Raw genomic sequence first — 23,470 nt, 5'->3', positions numbered from 1 at the left:
TGTTGCCAGGACCAACTCTTGTTGCCAATTTGATCTGTGTTCTCTTGTGTTTTAGAGAGCACTCAGTTGCTATTAGTAGTGATATTAAAGGCATGTTCCATCAGGTGAGGTTGCTCCTTAAGGATAGGCCCTTGCTTTTCTTCCACCTAGTGTCTACACATGGCAGGTCCTTCCCTTTGGCATTATATGTAGTAATGCTAACTTTGCATTACTTTGCATTGGATGTCCTAATATCTTAATAAAAAGCCTCCAATTAATCCAGAATGCCGCAGCCAGAGTCCTGACAGGAACTAGCAAGAGAGATCATATTTCTCCTATATTGGCTTCTCTTCATTGGCTCCCTGTAAAATATAGAATAGAATTTAAAATCCTTCTTCTCACATACAAATCCCTTCATAATCAAGCTCCTTCATACCTTAAAGACCTCATAGTACCATATTATCCCAGTAGACCACTTCGCTCTCAGAGTGCAGGCCTACTTGTGGTTCCCAGAGTTCTCAAAAGCAGAATGGGAGGCAGAGCCTTTAGCTATCAAGCTCCTCTCCTGTGGAACCAGCTCTCAGCCTGGGTTCAGGAGGCAGACACTCTCTGTACTTTTAAGGCTAGACTTAAAACCTTCCTCTTTGACAAAGCATATAGTTAGGGCTGGCTTCAGGCAACCCTGAACCATCCCTTAGTTAGTTATGCTGCTATAGGCCTAGACTGCCCGAGGACCATCGGTGCACTGAGCCCCCCCCCCCCCCCCCCCCCTCTCTCCCACCTCATGTATATTCCACCATTGAATGTTACTAACCTTGTGCTCTCTCTCTCCCCTAGTTTGTGCTCTCTCCCTCCCTCTCTCTCTCTCTCTCTCTCTCTCTGTACCTTCTGCAGGTGTCCCTGGTCCTGGAGCTGTTTATCGCTGATGTGCAGTTACTGGCCCCACCAACTTGCAGTGTCTATTTGTTGTTTATTGTTGCTGTTCTTTTCTCTCTGCTCTATCCACTCACCCCAACCGGTCGAGGCAGATGGCCGCCCAAACTGAGCCCGGTTCTGCTGGAGGTTTTTTTCTTCCGTTAAAGGGAGTTTTTCCTCTCCAATGTCGCCAAGTGCTTGCTCATAAGGGAATTGTTGGGTTTTTAGTTTTAGTTTTTGTAAAGTGCCTTGAGATGATTTGTATTGTGATTTGGCGCTATACAAATAAAATTGAATTGAATTGAATTGAATTACAGAAACATATATTTGACCACAGTTAGCCAGAAGAAGATGAAGAGAGTATCCATAGAAAGATCATTCTATGTGGATAACTGCCAACAATGTCTGCCCTCTATACAGGATGCTTGCCTGTTTTGGCCTTTTCAGTGTTACTGCCATGAAAAGACATGGGTCATTTTGTTTAAATGTCTGACGACTCACGCCGTACACTTAGATATCCTGTCTGGTTTAGGACTTATACCAGGCCTGCCCCCTGCGTTGTCATGTTGCCTGCCATACCAGACATGGACACTACCTGTCCTTAGATTAGCAAATTTAGTGGACTAATTTGGGGCCGGCTGTAGCGAGGAGTTGAATAACTCCACAGTTTTTCACAGTAGTGCTGAAGGCCAAAGCTATGCCATCTAAAGTAGCTATATTTTAGATAAGCTATTTCTGAGGTTTTTAGGCCACAATACAATAACTTCTGTTTTCTCTGAATTTAAAAGTAGAAGGTTACTGGTCATCCAGGCCTTTATGTCCTTAAGACATGCCGTAGCTAACTGGTTTGTTTCATCAGGTTTCATGGATACAGCAGCATGTCATCTGCATAGCAATGCTTCCTACTAACATTGCCTAAGGGAAGCATGTATGAAGTGAAGAGAATTGGTACTGGTATGGAACCTTGTGGAATTCCACAGCTAACTTTTCTGTGTGTGGAAGGTTCATCATGAACATGAACAAATTAGAATCTGTCTGATAAAGAAGATTTAAATCAATTTAACACTGCTCCTGTAATCTCAGTCACACATTCCAGTCTCTGTAATAAGATGCTGTGGTCACTGGTGTCAAGCAGGACAAGTAGAGTAATGAGTCCAATGTCTGAGGGTAAGTGAAGCTCTTTGGTGACTGTTGCAACAGCTTTTTCAAGGATTTTAGAAATAAAGGGTAGGTTGGATAATGTTGACTCCAGGACCAAGATTAGGCTTTTTGAGTAACAGTTTGATTACTGCAATCTTAAAAGCCTGAGGTATGTAGCCTGTTACTAGAGATAAATTTACCAAGTCTAATAACGATGAGCCCAGTATTGGACGTTTTTGAGTAGTCTAGTCAGGATGGAGTCTAAGAGACCTATTGATGATTTAGATCAGGGGTATTCAACTAAAATTTAAAGAGGTCCAGTTAGAGAAAATTTCTTGAACCAAAGGTCCAGAAGATCATAATGTCTAACTAGTTAGTGTGATATATATTTAAGTAGCCTAGTAGTTTTATCAACATCTGCATGTAATCAATACCTGACTGTCAAATCAAATGAATTCATAATCTTTATGTTGTCTCATAATGGTGTTTCACATTGGCACTTTTAGTAAGTGAACATATGAGACACACTGGTTTAGTGTTCCCAGTGGAAAGTATGAACGGAAATGAGTCTGTCCATTCCGGATTAAATGCTCTATTTTCGCTGTCCACTTTTCTTTTTTTGAAGGGCGCCATTTGTTCCTTATTTTTCTCTCCCTTTCTCCGTCTCACTCGCCTGTTTCTCTTCCTTTGTTTTCTAAATGTATCGCCTTTTTTCTTTTTCTTTGTAACCGTCTTTTCATGTGTAACTTGCCTCTAGCTCTGTTTACACTGTAGAGTCGTAATGTTTACCGCCTGGAATGCACAGACTTGATTGGCTGAGTGGTATCACGTGGGATGGCTCAACTCGCATGCAGGTCTATGCGTTTCCACTACCGTAAAGTCTACAAAAGCCGGTGAAAATAAAAGCGCCCCGTTAGGTTTTAAATCATAACCTTCTATTTTGGCTGTAGGTACGGGTCTGTATGGGACAGCTTTTGGGTCCGCACCCGGACCGCGGTCCGCCTATTAGTGACCTAGGATTTAGATGAAGCAGCTGTTGATGTTAATTCAGAAAGATCATATATCATATATCCACAGTAGGCTATATAATGTGAAACGGAGAGATGAATGCCTGCAGCATCACAAATTTTTATTGGGTCACCTTCTGATGGTCCTCTTTCTCCAGAACAATACCATCTCAGCAGTGGAGCCTCACTCTTTCCAGAACCAGGGTCAGTTGTTGGAGCTGGCCTTGAATGGGAACAGGATCCACCTGGTGACAGCTGACATGTTTCAAGGACTTGAACATCTCCGCATTCTTTACCTGGCAGGGAATGACATCACACGCCTGCTGGACTACACCTTTCGTGGTTTACAGGTAGGGCTTATTAGAGCATACATTTTTACAAACAACAATAAACTCATTGTATAGCTGTGCTCAATGCATTCTCAGTGCATGAATAAGTGAATAGTGTAAAACCATTTAACCATTCTCCAATGACACAGCGTCTGCAGGAGCTCCATTTGCAGCACAACAGTATAGAGATTTTAGGAGATCAAGCTTTAGTTGGCTTGACATCTCTGGCCCTGTTGGACCTGAGCAGGAATAATCTTCACACCATTGGCCCTGCATCCCTGCAACCTCTGGTCAGCCTACAGGTGCTGCGCATTACAGGTGAGACCACTACTGTATATGTGAACATTAAAACATCTGACACTTACATTGGTCTTTTTACTTTTCTTAAAAACTACAATCTCCCGTGACCCTGGTTAAGGAATAAGCGGGTATAGATAATGGATGGAAAACTAAAATCATATGAACTCAGTTATAAGACAGCTATTTGTGAAGAAGCTAATTATCATGTTAACCACTGCGTTCTACCCTACTCTACTTAAGGGTTAAATTAATGCCATATGGTCCATATTGACTGAACTATCCTGATGGATCTCTCTTGACTTATTTATGAAATAAAACAAATTTCTTTTTGAAATTAAAATTTATGTTTGACTGAAAGTACCAAAAAAGTAAGTGAGCTCTTGGTTTTAACTGTTTCAACCTCATTTGGCAGTAACCTCTAACAAGTGGATCAAACTTGCACAGTTTTCAACTTTAGACCATTCCTCCTTCTAGAACTGCTTCAGCTCAGCCATGTTGTTGGAATGTCAGGTGTTTATGGCTTTCTGAAGCTCTTTCCACAGCATCTCTATCGGGTTGCGGTCTTGGCTTCAAGCAACTACAAGTTTGATACCATTCTGTAGTGCATTTACTTTAAAGTTTATTGTCATCTTTCCAAAGACTCTGTACAACATGTAATTTTGCAGCATGATTTGATTATGTTTCATTCATGAACACAATTGTTAACTAACTGCAAAGTCTTTAAATGGTTGACAACGCTGCAGTTGCAAGTCCAAAAATTTTCACCACATTACACCTGTTCTCCTGCTCTTGTTCAGGCGCTGTCTACCACATCAGGTCATAATATTTTTAAAAACACACAAAATCCTTCATAGCTGTCTTAACTCATTAAATTCTACATTCCATTCAATGCTTTCTGCTTTCAGAATGCAGGGCTCCTGTCTGTACCCAGAGTTAAAAAAGGCTACAGGCTGCAGGGTCTTTTCCTATGGTGCTCCCTTCCTCTGAAATATGCTACTGCCTGACATCTCATCTCACTTGTTGAGGCACTGAAATCCAAATTTAGAACGTATCTTCATGCCAAACATTTGGTTGATTACTCTTTTATTACTGTACTTTAGTTACCCTTCTCTACTGTCTCAGTAAGAGTGAATGTATTAAACCTGGGACATTCATTATAGTCCATGTAGTCCTGTCAACATGTTTACTGTATCCTTTTGAAGGCCACTGCATCTCTCTAACCCTTCTGTTTGTTCCTTTAAACATCCAAGCATCCAAAATGTGTGCCTGTCTTTCTCGCTCTCTCTTCTCTCTCTTCACACAGGCTCTGTGGACCATCAGTCCTTTTGACTTGTCTGTTTGTGTAGTTTTGTCCTCTTTCCTGGTATTCGTGCACACACGATGTCATGTAACTGTGGTTGGCAGCAACTGAAAATTTCACAGTGACTTTCAGCATCATGTTCTTCATATGTTTGGAGTCCCTAATGGGTTATCCTGATTGTCCATATTGTAAATCTATTTTTGGCTTCACTTTCTAACATCAGATTTTTTGTTTTATGTTTTTACAGTCATATTAGGTAGGCACCCACTTCTAGGGAATGTAGCAGTAAAAATATTCAATCATGCATCCATCACAAAACCACTCATAACCCATCTGATAAACACATATAGATCATTTGTACTCTTCACAAAACATAATATAAACTTATAAACTTTAATATATCTGAAATGTCTTAATCCTCTTGGCACAACCAACATGACCTCAACTGTTTAATTAACATGAGCTTTCAGACTAATCTCCCATTGCCTGCTTTGCTGTAGACAACCCGTGGCGCTGTGACTGTGCTCTCCACTGGCTAAGGAGCTGGATTGATGAGGCAGGCCAGCGGCTGCTCAGTTCTGCAGAACGTCGGATGGTCTGCACAGAGCCCCCACGCCTCTCCCACCTCAGCCTGGTGGAGGTTCCCCTCAACAGTTTGGTGTGCATACCCCCACTGGTGCAGTTAGAGTCCAAGAGGCTAGCTGTGCACCTGGGTGATAGCCTCAGGGTGTCCTGCCATGCCTCTGGTTACCCTCGACCACAGGTAGGAATACTTAAAGTGAATAGGTACACCCTCCAGACATGTCAACTCTGCTGTAGGGACAAACAGTATTCTTCCAAAACATATTTCACCTTTAAATGTTTTGATGATGGTGATTGAGAGTACTATCTAGGCAAAACAAGGCAAGGAATTTTAGAGTGCTTCACATAGCACAAGAAAAAAAACATCAAAGGAGAAAGATTTAAGCGAAAAACAAAATGCTGCATTTTGCTCACATTCTGTAGTGGTGCCTATGAAACTGTTGGATCTGCACTTTATCATAGGCTAGGGTTGGAAACGACGACTGGCTAGGCTAGGGTTGGAAACGACGACTGAGAATCTTCACAGACATTACTAGGGTTGGAAAGTGGTCCTGTCATGGGGCGCTGAAGATTAATGAAGTTCTAGCCTCATACCCCTCTTTGGGGCCACATGATAACAATCTAGATATGGGGCTTCCACATTCTTTGGCACATTCCAGTAACTGTCACTATCGTCAGTCATTTTTGTCCCACTTTTCTCGGTCTTCGCAAGACTAACCTCTTGAATATTTTACAGACATGCGTACCATTCTTTCTGAACTTTAAAACATCAGCTAAATGGCCAAGTAAAGTCAGTTACTGTTGAGCCCACAACTCTGGCTGCAGCATTGTGGATTAACTGGAGGCTTTTTATGGAGTTACTGGGACATCCAGATAGTAATGAGTTACAGTAATCTAGCCTTGACATAACAAATGCATAAACCTTTCTGCATCATTTTGAGACAGGATGTTCCAAATTTTTACAATATTGGGCAAGGGGAAGAGATTTGTTAGATCTAGATCAGGGGTCTCAAACTTGCGGCCCGCGGGCCATTTGCGGCCCGCAGGACGATAGTTTGTGGCCCCCGCCTTAATATGAAAGTTTAATGTTAGTGCAGCCTGCAAGTTTGATATGTATGGCACTTTAAGGGGGTCGCACACCGAACGAGAAACGCAGCGTCGCGTCGCGCCACGTCTTTAAAATTATTAGTGTACGCACACCGGCGGTGCCGTTCGGCGTCTGTCCGTGGCGCCTAGCTACGACTCAGGACGCTGTTCAAATTCCTGCCGCGCCACAGAGCGCCTTCTGCATGGTTTTATATTAAATAACATCATATTTCTCTCAAATCGTCGTTAATACATTATACAAAGACACCACTGCTGCAAAATACTAGCTACTTGCATTGGTTTTCAAAAATGTAAACTCATAATTAAATGTATAATAAACATAGTCCTTTTAATCTTATTATCTAAAATTCAGGATTATTTTCTTTATTTTCATCAGATCAGATCATTATTTTGCATATACACTGCGCATTATGCATTGTGCATATTCTTCATTACCATAAAAATGTTAAATATAAAAAATAGATATTATAAACTGAAACCGAAACTAAAATAGAATAGTACATCTGTTTAATTAAAATACAAAAAAAACTTTACAAGGTGTTTGGTTACGTTTTCATTTAGGCTGGCTAGCTAACGTTAGCTTTTACAATGTAGTTGCCTAGACAACAGATGCAACAAAACAATAACAGACTTAACAGATCATACCACCAATTCTTTTAACTGATTAACGTTCAAAACTCAGCTAGATTATCAGCTTATTATTATTATTATTTTATTTATTTCTTACTGATTGATTTATTTATTTTCTTATTAATTCTTAATTTGTTTATTTTTTATCTTATTTTGTGTTAAAAAATAAAAATAAAGAGATTTAAGAAGATTGGAATTTTTTTAACAAAAACCTGATGCGGCCCAGCCTCACCCAGACTCTGCCTCTAGCGGCCCCCAGGTAAATTGAGTTTGAGACCCCTGATCTAGATGAAGCAACTACTGATGTGAATTCAGAGAGATCTATGGGAAATAAGCAGTCTAAACATAATTGAAGTCTTACAGATGATTCAAGAGCTACTGTAGTAGAAGATTCATTTATGGCAGCTAGAGGAAACATCTGATGAATTTTATCTCTAATAGTTGTGATTTTATTTGTAAAGAAACTCATAAAGTCATCATTGCTGAGAGTTAAGGGAACATTGGGCTCAACAGAGCTGTGACACTTTGTCAGCCTGGCTACAGTGCTGAAAAGAACCTGGGATTGTTCTTATTTTCCTCTATTAGTGATGAATAGTATGCAGTTCTGGCTTTACAGAGATATTTTTTTAATATGTTAATAGACTATTTTTCCAGGTTTGATAAAATTCTTCTAAATTTGTGGAATGCCAAATGCTTCTCTGTGCAACAGGCCATTTATCTTTTTAGCATCTGCCTCTGTAGTATAGTCTCAAGGACATCTGATGGTGTCTGGCCATGTGATGATCAATTTCTTTAACCTTAGCCAGACCCATGTTCAAGAAACACTGAATACCTTTGCAGGTGACCTGGAGGAAGGCATCCCAGGGTAAAGTGGTACTGTCACCCAGAGGTCTTGTTCAAGAGCTTGGCACTGGAGGAGGTGGAGTGCGTGGAGCAGAGGAGCCCTCAGAGGAAGACAGAGTCAGTCTGCAGAAGACTGATGGCGAGCGCTTTGACCCTGACACCGGCAGTGGCATGCTGTTTCTCAGTAATGTGACTGTGGCTCATGCAGGCTTCTATGAATGTGAAGCCTGGAATGCAGGGGGTGTGGCCAGGGTGACCTTTCAGCTTGCCATTAACTCATCAACTTCTTCCTCTTCATCTTCCTCCTCCATCTGGACATCATGGTCTCAGGTGTCTTCACCATACTCTCCTGCCTGGCCTCGACTAAAGAACAGTGGCCCTGCATTGGGGTCAGATGTGAGTCGGGAGCCCCTATACGCTCTAGGCAGCATGGCCTTCGGTGCTCTGGGAGCTGCCACTCAGACCGCCATTGCTGTGGGCATCTCCCTTCTGGCTCTGACAGCTCTGCTATTAGTCGCTATGATCTACAGCCGACATCAGCAACAAGATAAGGAGGCTAATGGAGCTGACAAGGTGTGTGTCTGTTAATCTGTACATGATTAAATGGAAAATTTTTAAAATTAAAAAAAAAACAAGAAATGAGCAGAATTGGCTTGGGTTAGGAATACAGAATTTTGTAGCAAATAAAATTGACAGCCAATTGTTTAATTGACACATTGACACATTAAGCATTGCCAGTTGACACATTAAGCACTTGTGTCACAGTTTGCATCGCCTCATTAACATTCATCTCTGTTTCCATTATTAAAGTCTTCTAAAGGTTGAGTCATGGCAACTGAACTTTCATTTTTAAGGCCGAAACATTTCTCCACCCATCCAGGTGGCTTCATCAGTCTAAGAAAAAGCTGGACTGGAACCTCCAATTTATGTCACAGGTTGGTTTCACTCCACCCCTAGACACATAGGCTCACTAGGTGAGCTATGTAAATCAGGTGAGAGTCGTTACACTCACTTCACACCTGGTCTGAATAGGTTTGTTAGATGAACAAAGGAGTGAGCAGGTGAGGGTTGTTAGGAGCACTCCCCTGCTCCCTCCCCTAGTGAGCCTATGGGTCTAGGGGTGGAGTGAAACCAACCTGTGAGATAAATTGGAGGTTCCAGTCCAGCTTTTTTTCAGTCTAGACTGATGAAACCACCTGGATGGGGGTGGTGAAACATTATGGCCTTAAAACTGAAAGTCCAGTTGCCATCCTTTAGATAACTTCCCCTGGACGACTGAGAATCTTCACAGACATTACTAATGTCTAGTAATAGTTATCTGACGATAATCTGCAAAAATGAAAGAAAATCAGCAATAAGGACCAGCCAATGCAAAAACTAATATCTTGTGATTTTGCTGCTTCATGTACTGTAGTTTAACTTATTTTATGTACGTAATATATACATGTATTGCCTGTAGGGCCACTGGAAGGCCCCAAAATGGCCCTCTAACTTTTAAATAATCTGCTTTTTAAAAATGAAAACTTTATATAATAGCCTACTACTTGAGAGTCACAAAAAAGCTTGTTATTTTTATCTTTGTAATTTTTCTTTGTTGAAAGCTATTTTACTATGCCTGCCTTTTAATGCAAAAAAAGGTTTGGACTGTAAGGTCAGAATTTGACATCTACCCAGCTCATATCTACACCTCCAGTAAAAATAGCCTGTCCAAAGTCCAGTGTTTACAAAAGAATAGAAATATGAAAAGGTGAAAAGGTCAGCAAAGGTCTAAGGAACTATCAAAAAATATACTCAAGTGAAAGATGAAGTTTCAAATACTAAACCCCATATTATTAACAAGAGCATGGTAAGTATCCATGTAGCTAAAATTAGCTTAAATATCTGGCTAACATAGGTATTATTGTGTCGTCTGACAGAAGCAGCTGAGTCTGTGCATGGTTTGCTACAAGGAAAATTTGGTGCTTGACATTTGGACTTCAACACTGCACAAACTGTGGAATTAAAGAAATTAATTGGACTTTTTTTTTTCTTTGGTCCAAGTTAGCTCAGTTAGTTTCATTAATTCATTAATCTCATGCCTACTTTGCTCAACCATAAAAGGGCGTGTGTATGGACATATACAATAGCCTACCTGTTTTACACAATTAAATTTGAAGGATTGATGGAAAAAAACAGTTAATAACAGCAATGAATATACAGCTTAATAATATATGTGATAGTTGTGTGTGTGGGGGCTTCCCAGTAAATTGTTTCCATGTCAATTGAGGTAAAACATTCTTTAAATAGGTTTGTTAGAAATTTCCAATATCTTTATGATTAAATTTTGCTGGTGGGGCTAAGTTTTAATTAGTGTGTGGAAGACAAAAGCTCTTTGCTTTGTGCAAATGTGTGCATTATGGTCAGTCACACAGTGGTTGGGGGAGGGGCCTTGGAGATTACCTTTTCCCAGGCATGAGACATACAGCAGGCCTGTTTACATTCTTCCCTGGTGGGAAAATATTTTTCCAACATCATGCTGCTTGTAATGGAATACAGATGTAAAATTTTAAAACCAAAAAAAAAAAAAAATTGCATTATACTGTATATTGTATTGTGAAAGTGATGGTGAATTTCACCTGCAGGAAGAGAACATCCTGTATGTTAATGACTACTCTGATGGTCCCACCACCTTCGCCCAGCTGGAGGAGTACCGGGACGAGCGTGGCCATGAGATGTATGTCCTCAACAGGGCAAAACCAGTGCTGCCCCCTGCTCCACCCACTAACTTGGGTTGCCCTGCTCAATCTGACACCTCCAGCCACACCCTCTCCTCAGGGCTTGGCCAGACCATGAGTCCCAAGCTGGCCCCCACCAAACAACAGCAGCAGCAGGAGGGCGACATACGGACCATGAGGAGAATGGCAGGGGAGGGAGGGGAAGCTGAGCCTGTGATCACATCAGAGGCTGAAGCAATGTTTCTTAACCACACTGGCCTGTTCATTGACTCTCAGATTGCCTACGAGATCCACTGTTGAATGGGGCAGAAAATCCATTATAGCACAGAGAGTTTGTGTGTGTGATTTCCAGCAAAGCTTGTCACATTATCTGAAAAAAGTCAAGGTACCACTGCTGAAATTTTCCTGACAGAAATACTTCGCTCTGTGGAAGGCTTTACTTTTTAAAGACTCATCAGGGATGAACTCTTGTTAAGGAAGTTTACATACCTGGCAGAGCTCACAGCCTGGTCAGGCCAATTGGTAATGGTAATGGACAATTCAGAGGCCCTAGACAACACAAAGACAATGTTAAGTGTATTGAGCTACTGAGACACATACAACTAAACTGCCCATTATGTGAGCATCTTAGGTCAGAGTTGATCAGGACTACTTTCATACCAAGAACCTTTCACTACCTTTACTGTAAAAGACATATCTGTACTGTCAAGAACTTAAACAAAGTTCATTCGTTATTTGCAGTGTGTATAATAAAGGGGAAAAGTCATGGAATCTTACAGTTTATGAGATAATTTTGTTAATATCTGGACAAGTTTTAATTTAGTCCCTGCGCAGGCAGTTGAAGGCAACACGGTAATGGTTCTACAATTCTTTTGAACTACTTATTTTCAAGTGGGAATGTGGGGTGGCACAGTGGAGCAGTGAAACTGTCACTTCGCAAGAAGTGTCTTGGTTTAAACCTTATTCTGTTTGGAGGTTGCATGTTCACCACTGCTTGGGTTTTCCCCAGCTTCCTCCAGCTTTCTCACGCAATTTATCTGCCTGTATGTGTCAACCCTGTGATACTCTTTCCAGGTCTACCCCACCTCTCTCTCGCATCAGCTAGGATTGGCTCTAGCCACCTGCAACTCATAAGTGGTATAGTTGATGGATGGATGCAGAAGAACATTATTTAACACAAAGTATCTTAAGGCATAGGTAATGTTCTACTGCAGTCTGCCAAGTAAGCTAGAGTCAACTGCACAAGGTAGTGGGGTGCATAACAGTGCTACACACAACAGTGCAAGAAGCTCACTGACATAAGATGCATGTTCAGTTGACTCTTTATGACAGCAGACTATAAAATTGATGGCCTTTATTAGCCCCTGAAACACTTTTGAAAAAAGACCTACACCACACATTTTTAAAGGAAGAAATAGTTTTTGGACAACAGTGGAGGCCTACACTACAGACCAGTAAAGGTTCTGGGTTCACAGACATTAGTAATAGACATAGCTTAGAAAATATGTCCAAAGGGGTCACATACTTTTTCTCGCCACAGTAAACAGAAAATAACCCAGTTATCATCGGGATCTACCCCAGTTGAGCCAACTTCATGTTATCAGAACACCTATGTTAACAAAAGATAGCTGATAAACACATTCTCAAACATTTGATTATTACAGACCCTCGAAGTAAGTCCACTCTGTCAGAAAGTTAAACAACTGAAATGTACCAGTTGTGCTATGTTCCAAAGCATACAATATAGGAACATTGAAAGGATTCAGAAAGAATGGGAAACCAGGCATCAGCTCCATGTAATATCCCTTTACTTTCAGACAGCTGTCTAGGATGGATTAAAAGGAGTTTACTGATTCAACCTGTACTTTCTGCGTTTTCTATCAGTTCATACTATAAATGTAATGAGAGAAAACTACATGTTTGAGAAAACTAAATCTGAATTTAAATGTTGCTTTAGGATTACTATACCATTTTATGTAATGTAATACAAATTCACATTTACTAAATTTACCACTTATCAAGACACATTTATTTGTTTGATGCTAATAAATGCTTCCTCATTTTCCTCAGTTTGAAATTTAGCCTGGCCAAACTGTGACAGAGGAAATGACGTGTTTTCTGGGCTACTAGTCAAACCAGAATATTAGTTGCTTTTAGCAAAAAACAGTCTTGTTGAACAGAAAAACATATACAATTCACTTCAGTCTTGTACTAGGCTGAATAACATAACATCAAGCAGGAGAACATAACATCAAGCAGGAGAACATTGCAGAATTAATTCATCTGTCTTACTTGCAGCTAGTCTGCAGTATAGCTCTTTCCTTTGTGCTGCATTTTCACTTGGGTTACATTAGGAAATCACCTTATGTATCAGTACAAACTGGATGGAGCATGGTTTTTTCACACTGTCTCTGTATAGCATGGACAATAGAGGGATATTACTGCTCACAGTGAGTGCTGAGACAGCCAGAGCTTCAATACAAGAAAGCTGTGTTTGAATTCTGCACAAGATTACATTTTGTATTAAAAGTGTATAATGTGCTCTTTTGGAAAGAAAATTCTGTATGTGAAAGACGTGAGAAAGCATATTGTACAACATGGAAGAAAATATTTGTTATGGAGCTGATTATTCCAACTAGGTCAAAACTGTACCATAATGCTTTGCACCTTGTCATATTTATATGAACACTTTGGTTGGGGGAATGTTTCAGAACAGTGGGGGCATTTAACTGAACGTCTTCCTCACAGCTTGGCCTCCCAATGTCTACCTGGATGATGGAACTTTGGCACATAATGTGAGTTGAGTGATATCCAGAGAAGGATATCATCCTGTCCGGCAATGTCTCCCCATATGACATAGGAGCTGTTCTTTCACACCGCATGGAGGATGGAACAGAGAAGCCTGTAGGGTATGTGTCACGCACCCTCACAGCAGCAGAAAAGGGCTATTCACAGTTAGAGAAGGAGGGTTTAGCGGTAGTCTTTGTTGGAAAGCGTGTCCATCAGCCTCTGTGCAGCACTGAACATTAACATTGTTCATCGCTGTACTGGTTCAGTGTCTTTTCTTGTGGACTTGGGGGATGGGTTTGCAGGTGTCAGGATCATGTGCAAGCCTGTACTGATGGAGACAGGAAGGGGCCTCACAGTGTTTCAACAAAAATTGTGTGACCGGCCCTGGGGACTTGGTGGAGGTGCCAGCAGCCCTGAACCTCAGTGATGGTCTGTCCGTGCCACCAGTGGAGCAAACTGCTTAACCTGCCTCTGCCCTTGCCCCAAACCTGGCCACAGGGGACCAGCTTGCTCATGAAATTGTGAACTCTATTGCAAGGCTGAGAAGGTCAAAGAGACTAAAAGAGACTGAACTGTTAAAAGAAAGAAGGTTTGTTATGGGAAACTGTTAGCTAAACAAAACAAACATCTTTCAAATAGAAAAAAAATGTGTGGTACAAGTTAAGTTAACGTCAAGATCCATAAAGTTAATTTAAGTGCCATATTATATGTTTCAACTTTAATTCAATTCAATTCAATTTTATTTGGATAGCACCAAATCACAATACAATCATCTTGGGCTGCAGCTATCGATTATTTTTAGTCGAGTATAATCGAGTAATCGGATAAAATAGACTTAAACATGTTTCCACAACTTAACATTAGATATAGGCTATACCTTCTCATCCATATTGACTCACAACATTACACTACCACAAATACATAAACATGGGAGTCCAGCTCGGGGACCACAGGATCTCATCTCTGCTTTTTGCAGATGATGTTGTCTTGTTGGCTCCATCGAGCCAGGATCTCCAGCATGTGCTGGGGCGGTTTGAGTGTGAAGCGGCTGGGATGAGAATCAGCACCTCCAAGTCCGAGGCCATGGTACTCAACAGGAAAAACAGGCTTGCCATCTCCAGGCCAGGGGAGAGATCCTGCCTTAGGTGGAGGAGTTTAAGTATCTCGGGGCTTTGTTCACGAGTGAGGGAAGGATGGAACGTGAGATTGACAGACGGATCGGGGCATCGGCAGCAGTAATGCGGTCAGTGTACCAGTCCATTGTGGTGAAGAAGGAGCTAAGCCGGAAGGCGAAGCTCTCGATTTACCGGTCAATCTACGTTCCTACTCTCACCTATGGTCATAAGCTCTGTGTCATGACTGAAAGGACAAGATTGCGGATACAAGCGGCTGAAATGAGCTTCCTCTGCAAGGTGGCCAGGCGCTCCCTTAGAGATAGGGTGAGGAGCTCGATCACCCGGGAGGAGCTCGGAGTAGAGCCGCTGCTCCTCCACATCAAGAGGACTCAGTTGAGGTGGTTCGGGCATCTGTTTCAGATGCCTCCTGGGCGCCTCCCTGGGGAGGTGTTCTGGGCATGTCCCACCGGGAGGAGGCCCCGGGTAAGACCCAGGACACGCTGGAGGGACTATGTCTCCCAGCTGGCCTGGGAACGCCTCGGTGTCCCCCCGGAAGAGCTGGAGGAAGTGTCCAGGGAGAAGGAAGTCTGGGTATCCCTGATTAGGCTACTGCCCCCACGACCCAGTCCCGGATAAGCGGAAGAAGATGGATGGATGGATGTCGCATCAAGTGCTTGCTCATAAGGGATTTGTTGGGTTTTTAGTCTTTAGTTTTTGTAAAGTGTCTTGAGATGATTTGTATTGTGATTTGGCGCTATATAAATAAAATTGAATTGAATTGAATTGAATTGTAGAACTCCCATTGAAAAACAATGGTGGGTTTAGGTCATCGCCATGGCAACAGCGTGGAAAATAGGGCATGGGTCAAATTGGCTTTTTTGATCGGGATGCCCTAAAGGATTTTTATGCCAACTTTGGTACAGTTGTGACAAAGTAAATGTTTGGCTCTCCATGCAAATTTTCAAATTGTTATACAGGGGGCGCTATTGCGCCTATTGTGATTTTGTTCAATCCCATGGGTTCAGGCCCCTGGGGACTAGAATTCATCAGTTGGTCAGATTCAAATCCGACAATGCGTGTGCGATTTATTAGAACTTGAAGGTGCCAAAAACATACATCAGCTATTGGGTCCGCCAAGGGAAAACCATAAAAATTAATTACAAAATTTGGATAACTTTTGCAGCCCCACTCGTGTAAATGATGCTGACCAAGAATGAGATCATTTGGTCAAATGACCTAGAATGAGTTCATTAAAGTGCGAGGTGAGCAAAAATGGCAAACTCAGTGACCTCAGGTAAAACTTCAAACTGGCGCACTTCCTGTTCAATTCAATTCAATTCAATTCAATTTTATTTGTATAGCGCCAAATCACAATACAAATCATCTCAAGGCACTTTACAAAAACTAAAACTAAAAACCCAACAATTCCCTTATGAGCAAGCACTTGGCGACAGTGGAGAGGAAAAAACTCCCTTTAACGGAAGAAAAAAACCTCCAGCAGAACCGGGCTCAGTTTGGGCGGCCATCTGCCTCGACCGGTTGGGGTGAGTGGATAGAGCAGAGAGAAAAGAACAGCAACAATAAACAACAAATAGACACTGCAAGTTGGTGGGGCCAGTAACTGCACATCAGCGATAAACAGCTCCAGGACCAGGGACACCTGCAGAAGGTACAGAGAGAGAGAGAGAGAGAGAGAGAGGGAGGGAGAGAGCACAAACTCGGAGAGAGAGAGAGCACAAGGTTAGTAACATTCAATGGTGGAATATACATGAGGTGGGAGAGAAGGGGGGGGGGGGGGGGGGGGCTCAGTGCACCGATGGTCCTCGGGCAGTCTAGGCCTATAGCAGCATAACTAACTAAGGGATGGTTCAGGGTTGCCTGAAGCCAGCCCTAACTATATGCTTTGTCAAAGAGGAAGGTTTTAAGTCTAGCCTTAAAAGTACAGAGAGTGTCTGCCTCCTGAACCCAGGCTGAGAGCTGGTTCCACAGGAGAGGAGCTTGATAGCTAAAGGCTCTGCCTCCCATTCTGCTTTTGAGAACTCTGGGAACCACAAGTAGGCCTGCACTCTGAGAGCGAAGTGGTCTATTGGGATAATATGGTACTATGAGGTCTTTAAGGTATGAAGGAGCTTGATTATGAAGGGATTTGTATGTGAGAAGAAGGATTTTAAATTCTATTCTATATTTTACAGGGATCCAATGAAGAGAAGCCAATATAGGAGAAATATGATCTCTCTTGCTAGTTCCTGTCAGGACTCTGGCTGCGGCATTCTGGATTAATTGGAGGCTTTTTATGGAGATATTGGGACATCCAGATAGTAATGAGTTACAGTAATCTAGCCTTGAGGTAACAAATGCATGGACTAGTTTTTCTGCATCATTTTGAGACAGGATGTTCCTAATTTTGGAAATGTTGCGCAGGTAAAAGAATACAGTTCTAGAAATTTGTTTTATGTGTGAGTTAAAGGACATGTCCTGGTCAAAAATAACTCCAAGGTTTTTTACAGTAGTGCTGGAGGCCAGGGCTATGCCACCTAGAGTAGCTATAATTTTAGAAAAGTTATTTCTGAGATTTTTAGGCCCAAATATAATGACTTCTGTTTTCTCCGAGTTTAAAAGTAAAAAGTTACTGGTCATCCAGGCCTTTATGTCAGTTAGACAGGCTTGAAGTCTGGTTAACTGGTTTGTGTTAACAGGTTTAATAGATAGATATAACTGAGTGTCATCCGCATAGCAGTGGTAATTAATAGAGTGCTTCCTAATGATATATCCTAAAGGAAGCATGTACAGGGTGAACAGAATCGGTCCTAGCACAGAACCTTGTGGAACTCCATAACTAACTTTTGTTCGTGTGGAAGGTTCATCATGGACATGAACAAACTGGAATCTGTCCGATAAATAGGATTGGAACCACTTTAACGCTGTTCCTCTGATACCAATCACATGCTCCAGTCTCTGTAATAAGATGTTTTGGTCAATGGTGTCGAATGCTGCACTAAGGTCTAGGAGGACAAGTATCAAAACAAGTCCATTATCTGAGGCTAAGAGAAGATCGTTGGTAACTTTCAACAGTGCTGTTTCTGTACTATGATGTGCTCTAAATCCTGATTGGAAATCTTCAAATAGTTCATTCCTGTGTAAGTGGTCTGATAGCTGCTTAGCAACAGCTTTTTCTAGGATTTTAGAAATAAATGGCAGGTTGGATATTGGTCTATAATTAGCCAAGACTCCTGGATCAAGACTAGGCTTTTTGAGTAAAGGTTTGATTACTGCAGTCTTAAAGGCCTGTGGTACGTAGCCTGATACTAGAGATAAATTTACCAAGTCCAATAAAGATGAGTTCATTAATGGCAGGGTGCCTTTAAGCAGTCTAGTCGGGATGGGGTCCAAGAGACACGTTGATGATTTCGATGAAGCAACTACTGATGTAAATTCAGAGAGATCTATAGGAGAGAAGCAGTCTAAACATAACTGAGGTCCTACAGATGATTCAAGAGCTACTCTATTCAATTCAATTCAATTCAATTTTATTTGTATAGCGCCAAATCACAATACAAATCATCTCAAGGCACTTTACAAAAACTAAAACTAAAAACCCAACAATTCCCTTATGAGCAAGCACTTGGCGACAGTGGAGAGGAAAAAAACTCCCTTTAACGGAAGAAAAAAACCTCCAGCAGAACCGGGCTCAGTTTGGGCGGCCATCTGCCTCGACCGGTTGGGGTGAGTGGATAGAGCAGAGAGAAAAGAACAGCAAAAATAAACAACAAATAGACACTGCAAGTTGGTGGGGCCAGTAACTGCACATCAGCGATAAACAGCTCCAGGACCAGGGACACCTGCAGAAGGTACAGAGAGAGAGAGAGAGAGAGGGAGGGAGAGAGCACAAACTAGGGGAGAGAGAGAGCACAAGGTTAGTAACATTCAATGGTGGAATATACATGAGGTGGGAGAGAAGGGGGGGGGGTAGGGTAGGGGAGCTCAGTGCACCGATGGTCCTCGGGCAGTCTAGGCCTATAGCAGCATAAATCAAACAAATCAGAAGTTAACAGAAGAGGAGTTATTCATAAAAACTTAATAAAAATTAAGACCACTCCTTTTATTGAACAGAAAAACAGAACTGTCAAATGTGGATTATTAAATATTAGGTCCCTTTCTTCTAAATCTCTGTTAGTAAATGATTTGATAACTGATCACCAAATTGACCTACTTTATTTTACTGAAACCTGGTTACAGCAGGATGAATATGTCAGTCTGAATGAATCAACCCCCCTCAGTCATAAAAATTATCATGTTCCTCGAAGCACAGGTCGAGGTGGAGGAGTAGCTGCAATCTTCAAGTCAAACTTATTATTAAACTTTCATCCTCAGAACAGTTATAACTCATTTGAGAGCCTCACTCTTAGTCTCTCACATACAAACTGGAAAACACAAAAACCAGTTCTACTTGTCATTTTGTACCGTCCACCTGTTCCTTACTCAGAGTTTTTAACTGAATTCCCTGACTTCCTGTCTGATTTAGTGCTTAGATCAGATAAAGTCATTATAGTGGGAGATTTTAACATTCATGTAGATGTTGAAAATAACAGCCTCAGCATTGCATTTAATTCTATATTAGATTCAATTGGTTTCATTCAAAACGTTAATAAACCCACCCACTGTTTCAATCACACCCTTGATCTTGTTCTGACCTATGGCATCGAAATTGAACATCTAATACTTTTCCCCCCAAATCCTGTTTTGTCAGATCATTCTTTAATAACTTTCGAATTTAAAATGATGGATCATGCAGCGTCTGGAAGAAAATTCCACTACAGCAGATGTTTATCCGACAACGCTGTTAATAAATTTAAGAAAATGATTCCATCTTTATTTGCATCTATGCCAAGTATAAACATAATGGAGGGCAGCTGCCTTAATCCTACTCCCTACCAAATTGATCATGTTGTTGACAGCGCTGTAACCTCACTGCGTGAAACGCTTGATTCTGTAGCCCCTCTGAAAAAGAAGTTAGTGATTCAGAGAAGACTAGCCCCATGGTATAATTTACATGTTCATACCTTAAAGCAGGCATCACGAAGGCTGGAAAGGAAGTGGCGTTCCACAAACTTAGAGGAAATTTTTCTAGCCTGGAAAAACAGTCTACTAACATATAAAAAAGCTCTCCGTAAAGCCAGAACTGCATACTATTCATCACTAATAGAGGAAAATAAGAACAATCCCAGGTTTCTTTTCAGCACTGTAGCCAGGCTGACAAAAAGTCACAGCTCCGTTGAGCCCAGTGTTCCCTTAGCTCTCAGCAGTGATGAATTTATGAGTTTCTTTACAAATAAAATCACAACTATTAGAGATAAAATTCAGCAGATGCTTCCTATACCTGCAATAAATGAATCTTTTACTACAGTAGCTCTTGAATCATCTGTAGGACCTCAGTTATGTTTAGACTGCTTCTCTCCTATAGATCTCTCTGAATTTACATCAGTAGTTGCTTCATCGAAATCATCAACGTGTCTCTTGGACCCCATCCCGACTAGACTGCTTAAAGGCACCCTGCCATTAATGAACTCATCTTTATTGGACTTGGTAAATTTATCTCTAGTATCAGGCTACGTACCACAGGCCTTTAAGACTGCAGTAATCAAACCTTTACTCAAAAAGCCTAGTCTTGATCCAGGTGTGTTGGCTAATTATAGACCAATATCCAACCTGCCATTTATTTCTAAAATCCTAGAAAAAGCTGTTGCTAAGCAGCTATCAGACCACTTACACAGGAATGAACTATTTGAAGATTTCCAATCAGGATTTAGAGCACATCATAGTACAGAAACAGCACTGTTGAAAGTTACCAACGATCTTCTCTTAGCCTCAGATAATGGACTTGTTTCGATACTTGTCCTCCTAGACCTTAGTGCAGCATTCGACACCATTGACCACAACATCTTATTACAGAGACTGGAGCATGTGATTGGTATCAGAGGAACAGCGTTAAAGTGGTTCCAATCCTATTTATCGGACAGATTCCAGTTTGTTCATGTCCATGATGAACCTTCCACACGAACAAAAGTTAGTTATGGAGTTCCACAAGGTTCTGTGCTAGGACCGATTCTGTTCACCCTGTACATGCTTCCTTTAGGATATATCATTAGGAAGCACTCTATTAATTACCACTGCTATGCGGATGACACTCAGTTATATCTATCTATTAAACCTGTTAACACAAACCAGTTAACCAGACTTCAAGCCTGTCTAACTGACATAAAGGCTTGGATGACCAGTAACTTTTTACTTTTAAACTCGGAGAAAACAGAAGTCATTATATTTGGGCCTAAAAATCTCAGAAATAACTTTTCTAAAATTATAGGTACTCTAGATGGCATAGCCCTGGCCTCCAGCACTACTGTAAAAAACCTTGGAGTTATTTTTGACCAGGACGTGTCCTTTAACTCACACATAAAACAAATTTCTAGAACTGCATTCTTTCACCTGCGCAACATTTCCAAAATTAGGAACATCCTGTCTCAAAATGATGCAGAAAAACTAGTCCATGCGTTTGTTTCCTCAAGGCTAGATTACTGTAACTCATTACTATCTGGATGTCCTAATATCTTAATAAAAAGCCTCCAATTAATCCAGAATGCCGCAGCCAGAGTCCTGACAGGAACTAGCAAGAGAGATCATATTTCTCCTATATTGGCTTCTCTTCATTGGCTCCCTGTAAAATATAGAATAGAATTTAAAATCCTTCTTCTCACATACAAATCCCTTCATAATCAAGCTCCTTCATACCTTAAAGACCTCATAGTACCATATTATCCCAATAGACCACTTCGCTCTCAGAGTGCTGGCCTACTTGTGGTTCCCAGAGTTCTCAAAAGCAGAATGGGAGGCAGAGCCTTTAGCTATCAAGCTCCTCTCCTGTGGAACCAGCTCTCAGCCTGGGTTCAGGAGGCAGACACTCTCTGTACTTTTAAGGCTAGTAAAAGATTCATTTATTGCAGGTATAGGAAGCATCTGCTGAATTTTATCTCTAATAGTTGTGATTTTATTTGTAAAGAAACTCATAAATTCATCACTGCTGAGAGCTAAGGGAACACTGGGCTCAACGGAGCTGTGACTTTTTGTCAGCCTGGCTACAGTGCTGAAAAGAAACCTGGGATTGTTCTTATTTTCCTCTATTAGTGATGAATAGTATGCAGTTCTGGCTTTACGGAGAGCTTTTTTATATGTTAGTAGACTGTTTTTCCAGGCTAGAAAAATTTCCTCTAAGTTTGTGGAACGCCACTTCCTTTCCAGCCTTCGTGATGCCTGCTTTAAGGTACGAACATGTAAATTATACCATGGGGCTAGTCTTCTCTGAATCACTAACTTCTTTTTCAGAGGGGCTACAGAATCAAGCGTTTCACGCAGTGAGGTTACAGCGCTGTCAACATGATCAATTTGGTAGGGAGTAGGATTAAGGCAGCTGCCCTCCACTATGTTTATACTTGGCATAGATGCAAATAAAGATGGAATCATTTTCTTAAGTTTATTAACAGCGTTGTCGGATAAACATCTGCTGTAGTGGAATTTTCTTCCAGACGCTGCATGATCCATCATTTTAAATTCGAAAGTTATTAAAGAATGATCTGACAAAACAGGATTTGGGGGGAAAAATTATTAGATGTTCAATTTCGATGCCATAGGTCAGAACAAGATCAAGGGTGTGATTAAAACAGTGGGTGGGTTTATTAACGTTTTGAATGAAACCAATTGAATCTAATATAGAATTAAATGCAATGCTGAGGCTGTTATTTTCAACATCTACATGAATGTTAAAATCTCCCACTATAATGACTTTATCTGATCTAAGCACTAAATCAGACAGGAAGTCAGGGAATTCAGTTAAAAACTCTGAGTAAGGAACAGGTGGTCATACGACCTCGATAAGCCTTTTTTCTTGGCCCGACATGAAGAATAAGCATGCAGAGCTTGGTGACTGTGCAATGACAAAAATGTCAGTTGGGCTCCCATTGGCGCAATGTATTTTCACTTTTTTCGGGTGTGCCACTGAGCCATTCTTTGGAGGTTGTTTTTGAAATCTTTGAAAAACAAAATTTTCACGTGATTCTGAATTTGGGATAAATTTTGGTGAATTCTCACATATGCTCAGGGGGTCAAATTTGAGGTTGTGGCAGAAGAAGGAAAAAAAAAATCTTTCTTAACAATTTCCAGGCCCACCACACCATTGCAACCACATCATATACATTTTCCGAAAGGTTTCGTGCATCCCCACGCCATGGTGGGGTGTGGGTCAATGCCCTGCGCTGTCTGAAGCCACCACCCTGCTTCTTCACTCCTGGCCCATTGAGGAATTATAAAAGTCCCTTGCCCTCACCTTCAGTGGGGGCTCGGGCCTAATAATTGTTCAGATTCACTTCATCTGCTGCAGAGCCAGCAAGTATATGCAGAGTGTGCAACAGGAATGCACCAAATTTTGGTACAAAGCCCGTCTTTGCAGTTTTCTTTCTTTCAAGTGATGCTCCACCACCAACCTCACATGCAGTGGACATATCAATTTCAATTCAGTTCAATTTATTTTATTTATATAGTGCCAAATCACAATACAGTCACTCAAGGCAATCTCAAGGCACTTTTCAAAAAACAAAACCCAACAAATCCCTTATGAGCAGCACTTAGTGACAGTGGAGAGGAAAAACTCCCTTGAACGGAAGAAACCAGC

The 23,470-nt window shown here is 41.3% G+C and overlaps 1 protein-coding gene across 2 annotated transcripts in view; it reads left to right on the top strand.

Moving 5' to 3' along the window:
• The window catches only part of LOC113139733 (leucine-rich repeat-containing protein 24), a 41,160-nt gene extending 29,648 nt beyond the window's left edge, over positions 1 to 11,512 (top strand). For both annotated transcript variants that reach the window (XM_026323195.1, XM_026323196.1), the window contains exons 4-8: positions 3,200 to 3,391; positions 3,520 to 3,688; positions 5,471 to 5,733; positions 8,130 to 8,705; positions 10,754 to 11,512. In XM_026323195.1, the coding sequence (XP_026178980.1) occupies positions 3,200 to 3,391; positions 3,520 to 3,688; positions 5,471 to 5,733; positions 8,130 to 8,705; positions 10,754 to 11,146 (1,593 nt within the window). In that variant the 3' untranslated portion in view covers positions 11,147 to 11,512. The remainder of the gene's footprint in view (positions 1 to 3,199; positions 3,392 to 3,519; positions 3,689 to 5,470; positions 5,734 to 8,129; positions 8,706 to 10,753) is intronic.
• Positions 11,513 to 23,470: the final 11,958 nt, after the last annotated feature.

Source organism: Mastacembelus armatus, chromosome 4 (assembly GCF_900324485.2).
Source record: "Mastacembelus armatus chromosome 4, fMasArm1.2, whole genome shotgun sequence".
Taxonomy (NCBI): domain Eukaryota; kingdom Metazoa; phylum Chordata; class Actinopteri; order Synbranchiformes; family Mastacembelidae; genus Mastacembelus; species Mastacembelus armatus.
Note: the sequence above shows the minus strand (reverse complement) of the source record. Positions and strands in the feature narration are given on the sequence as shown.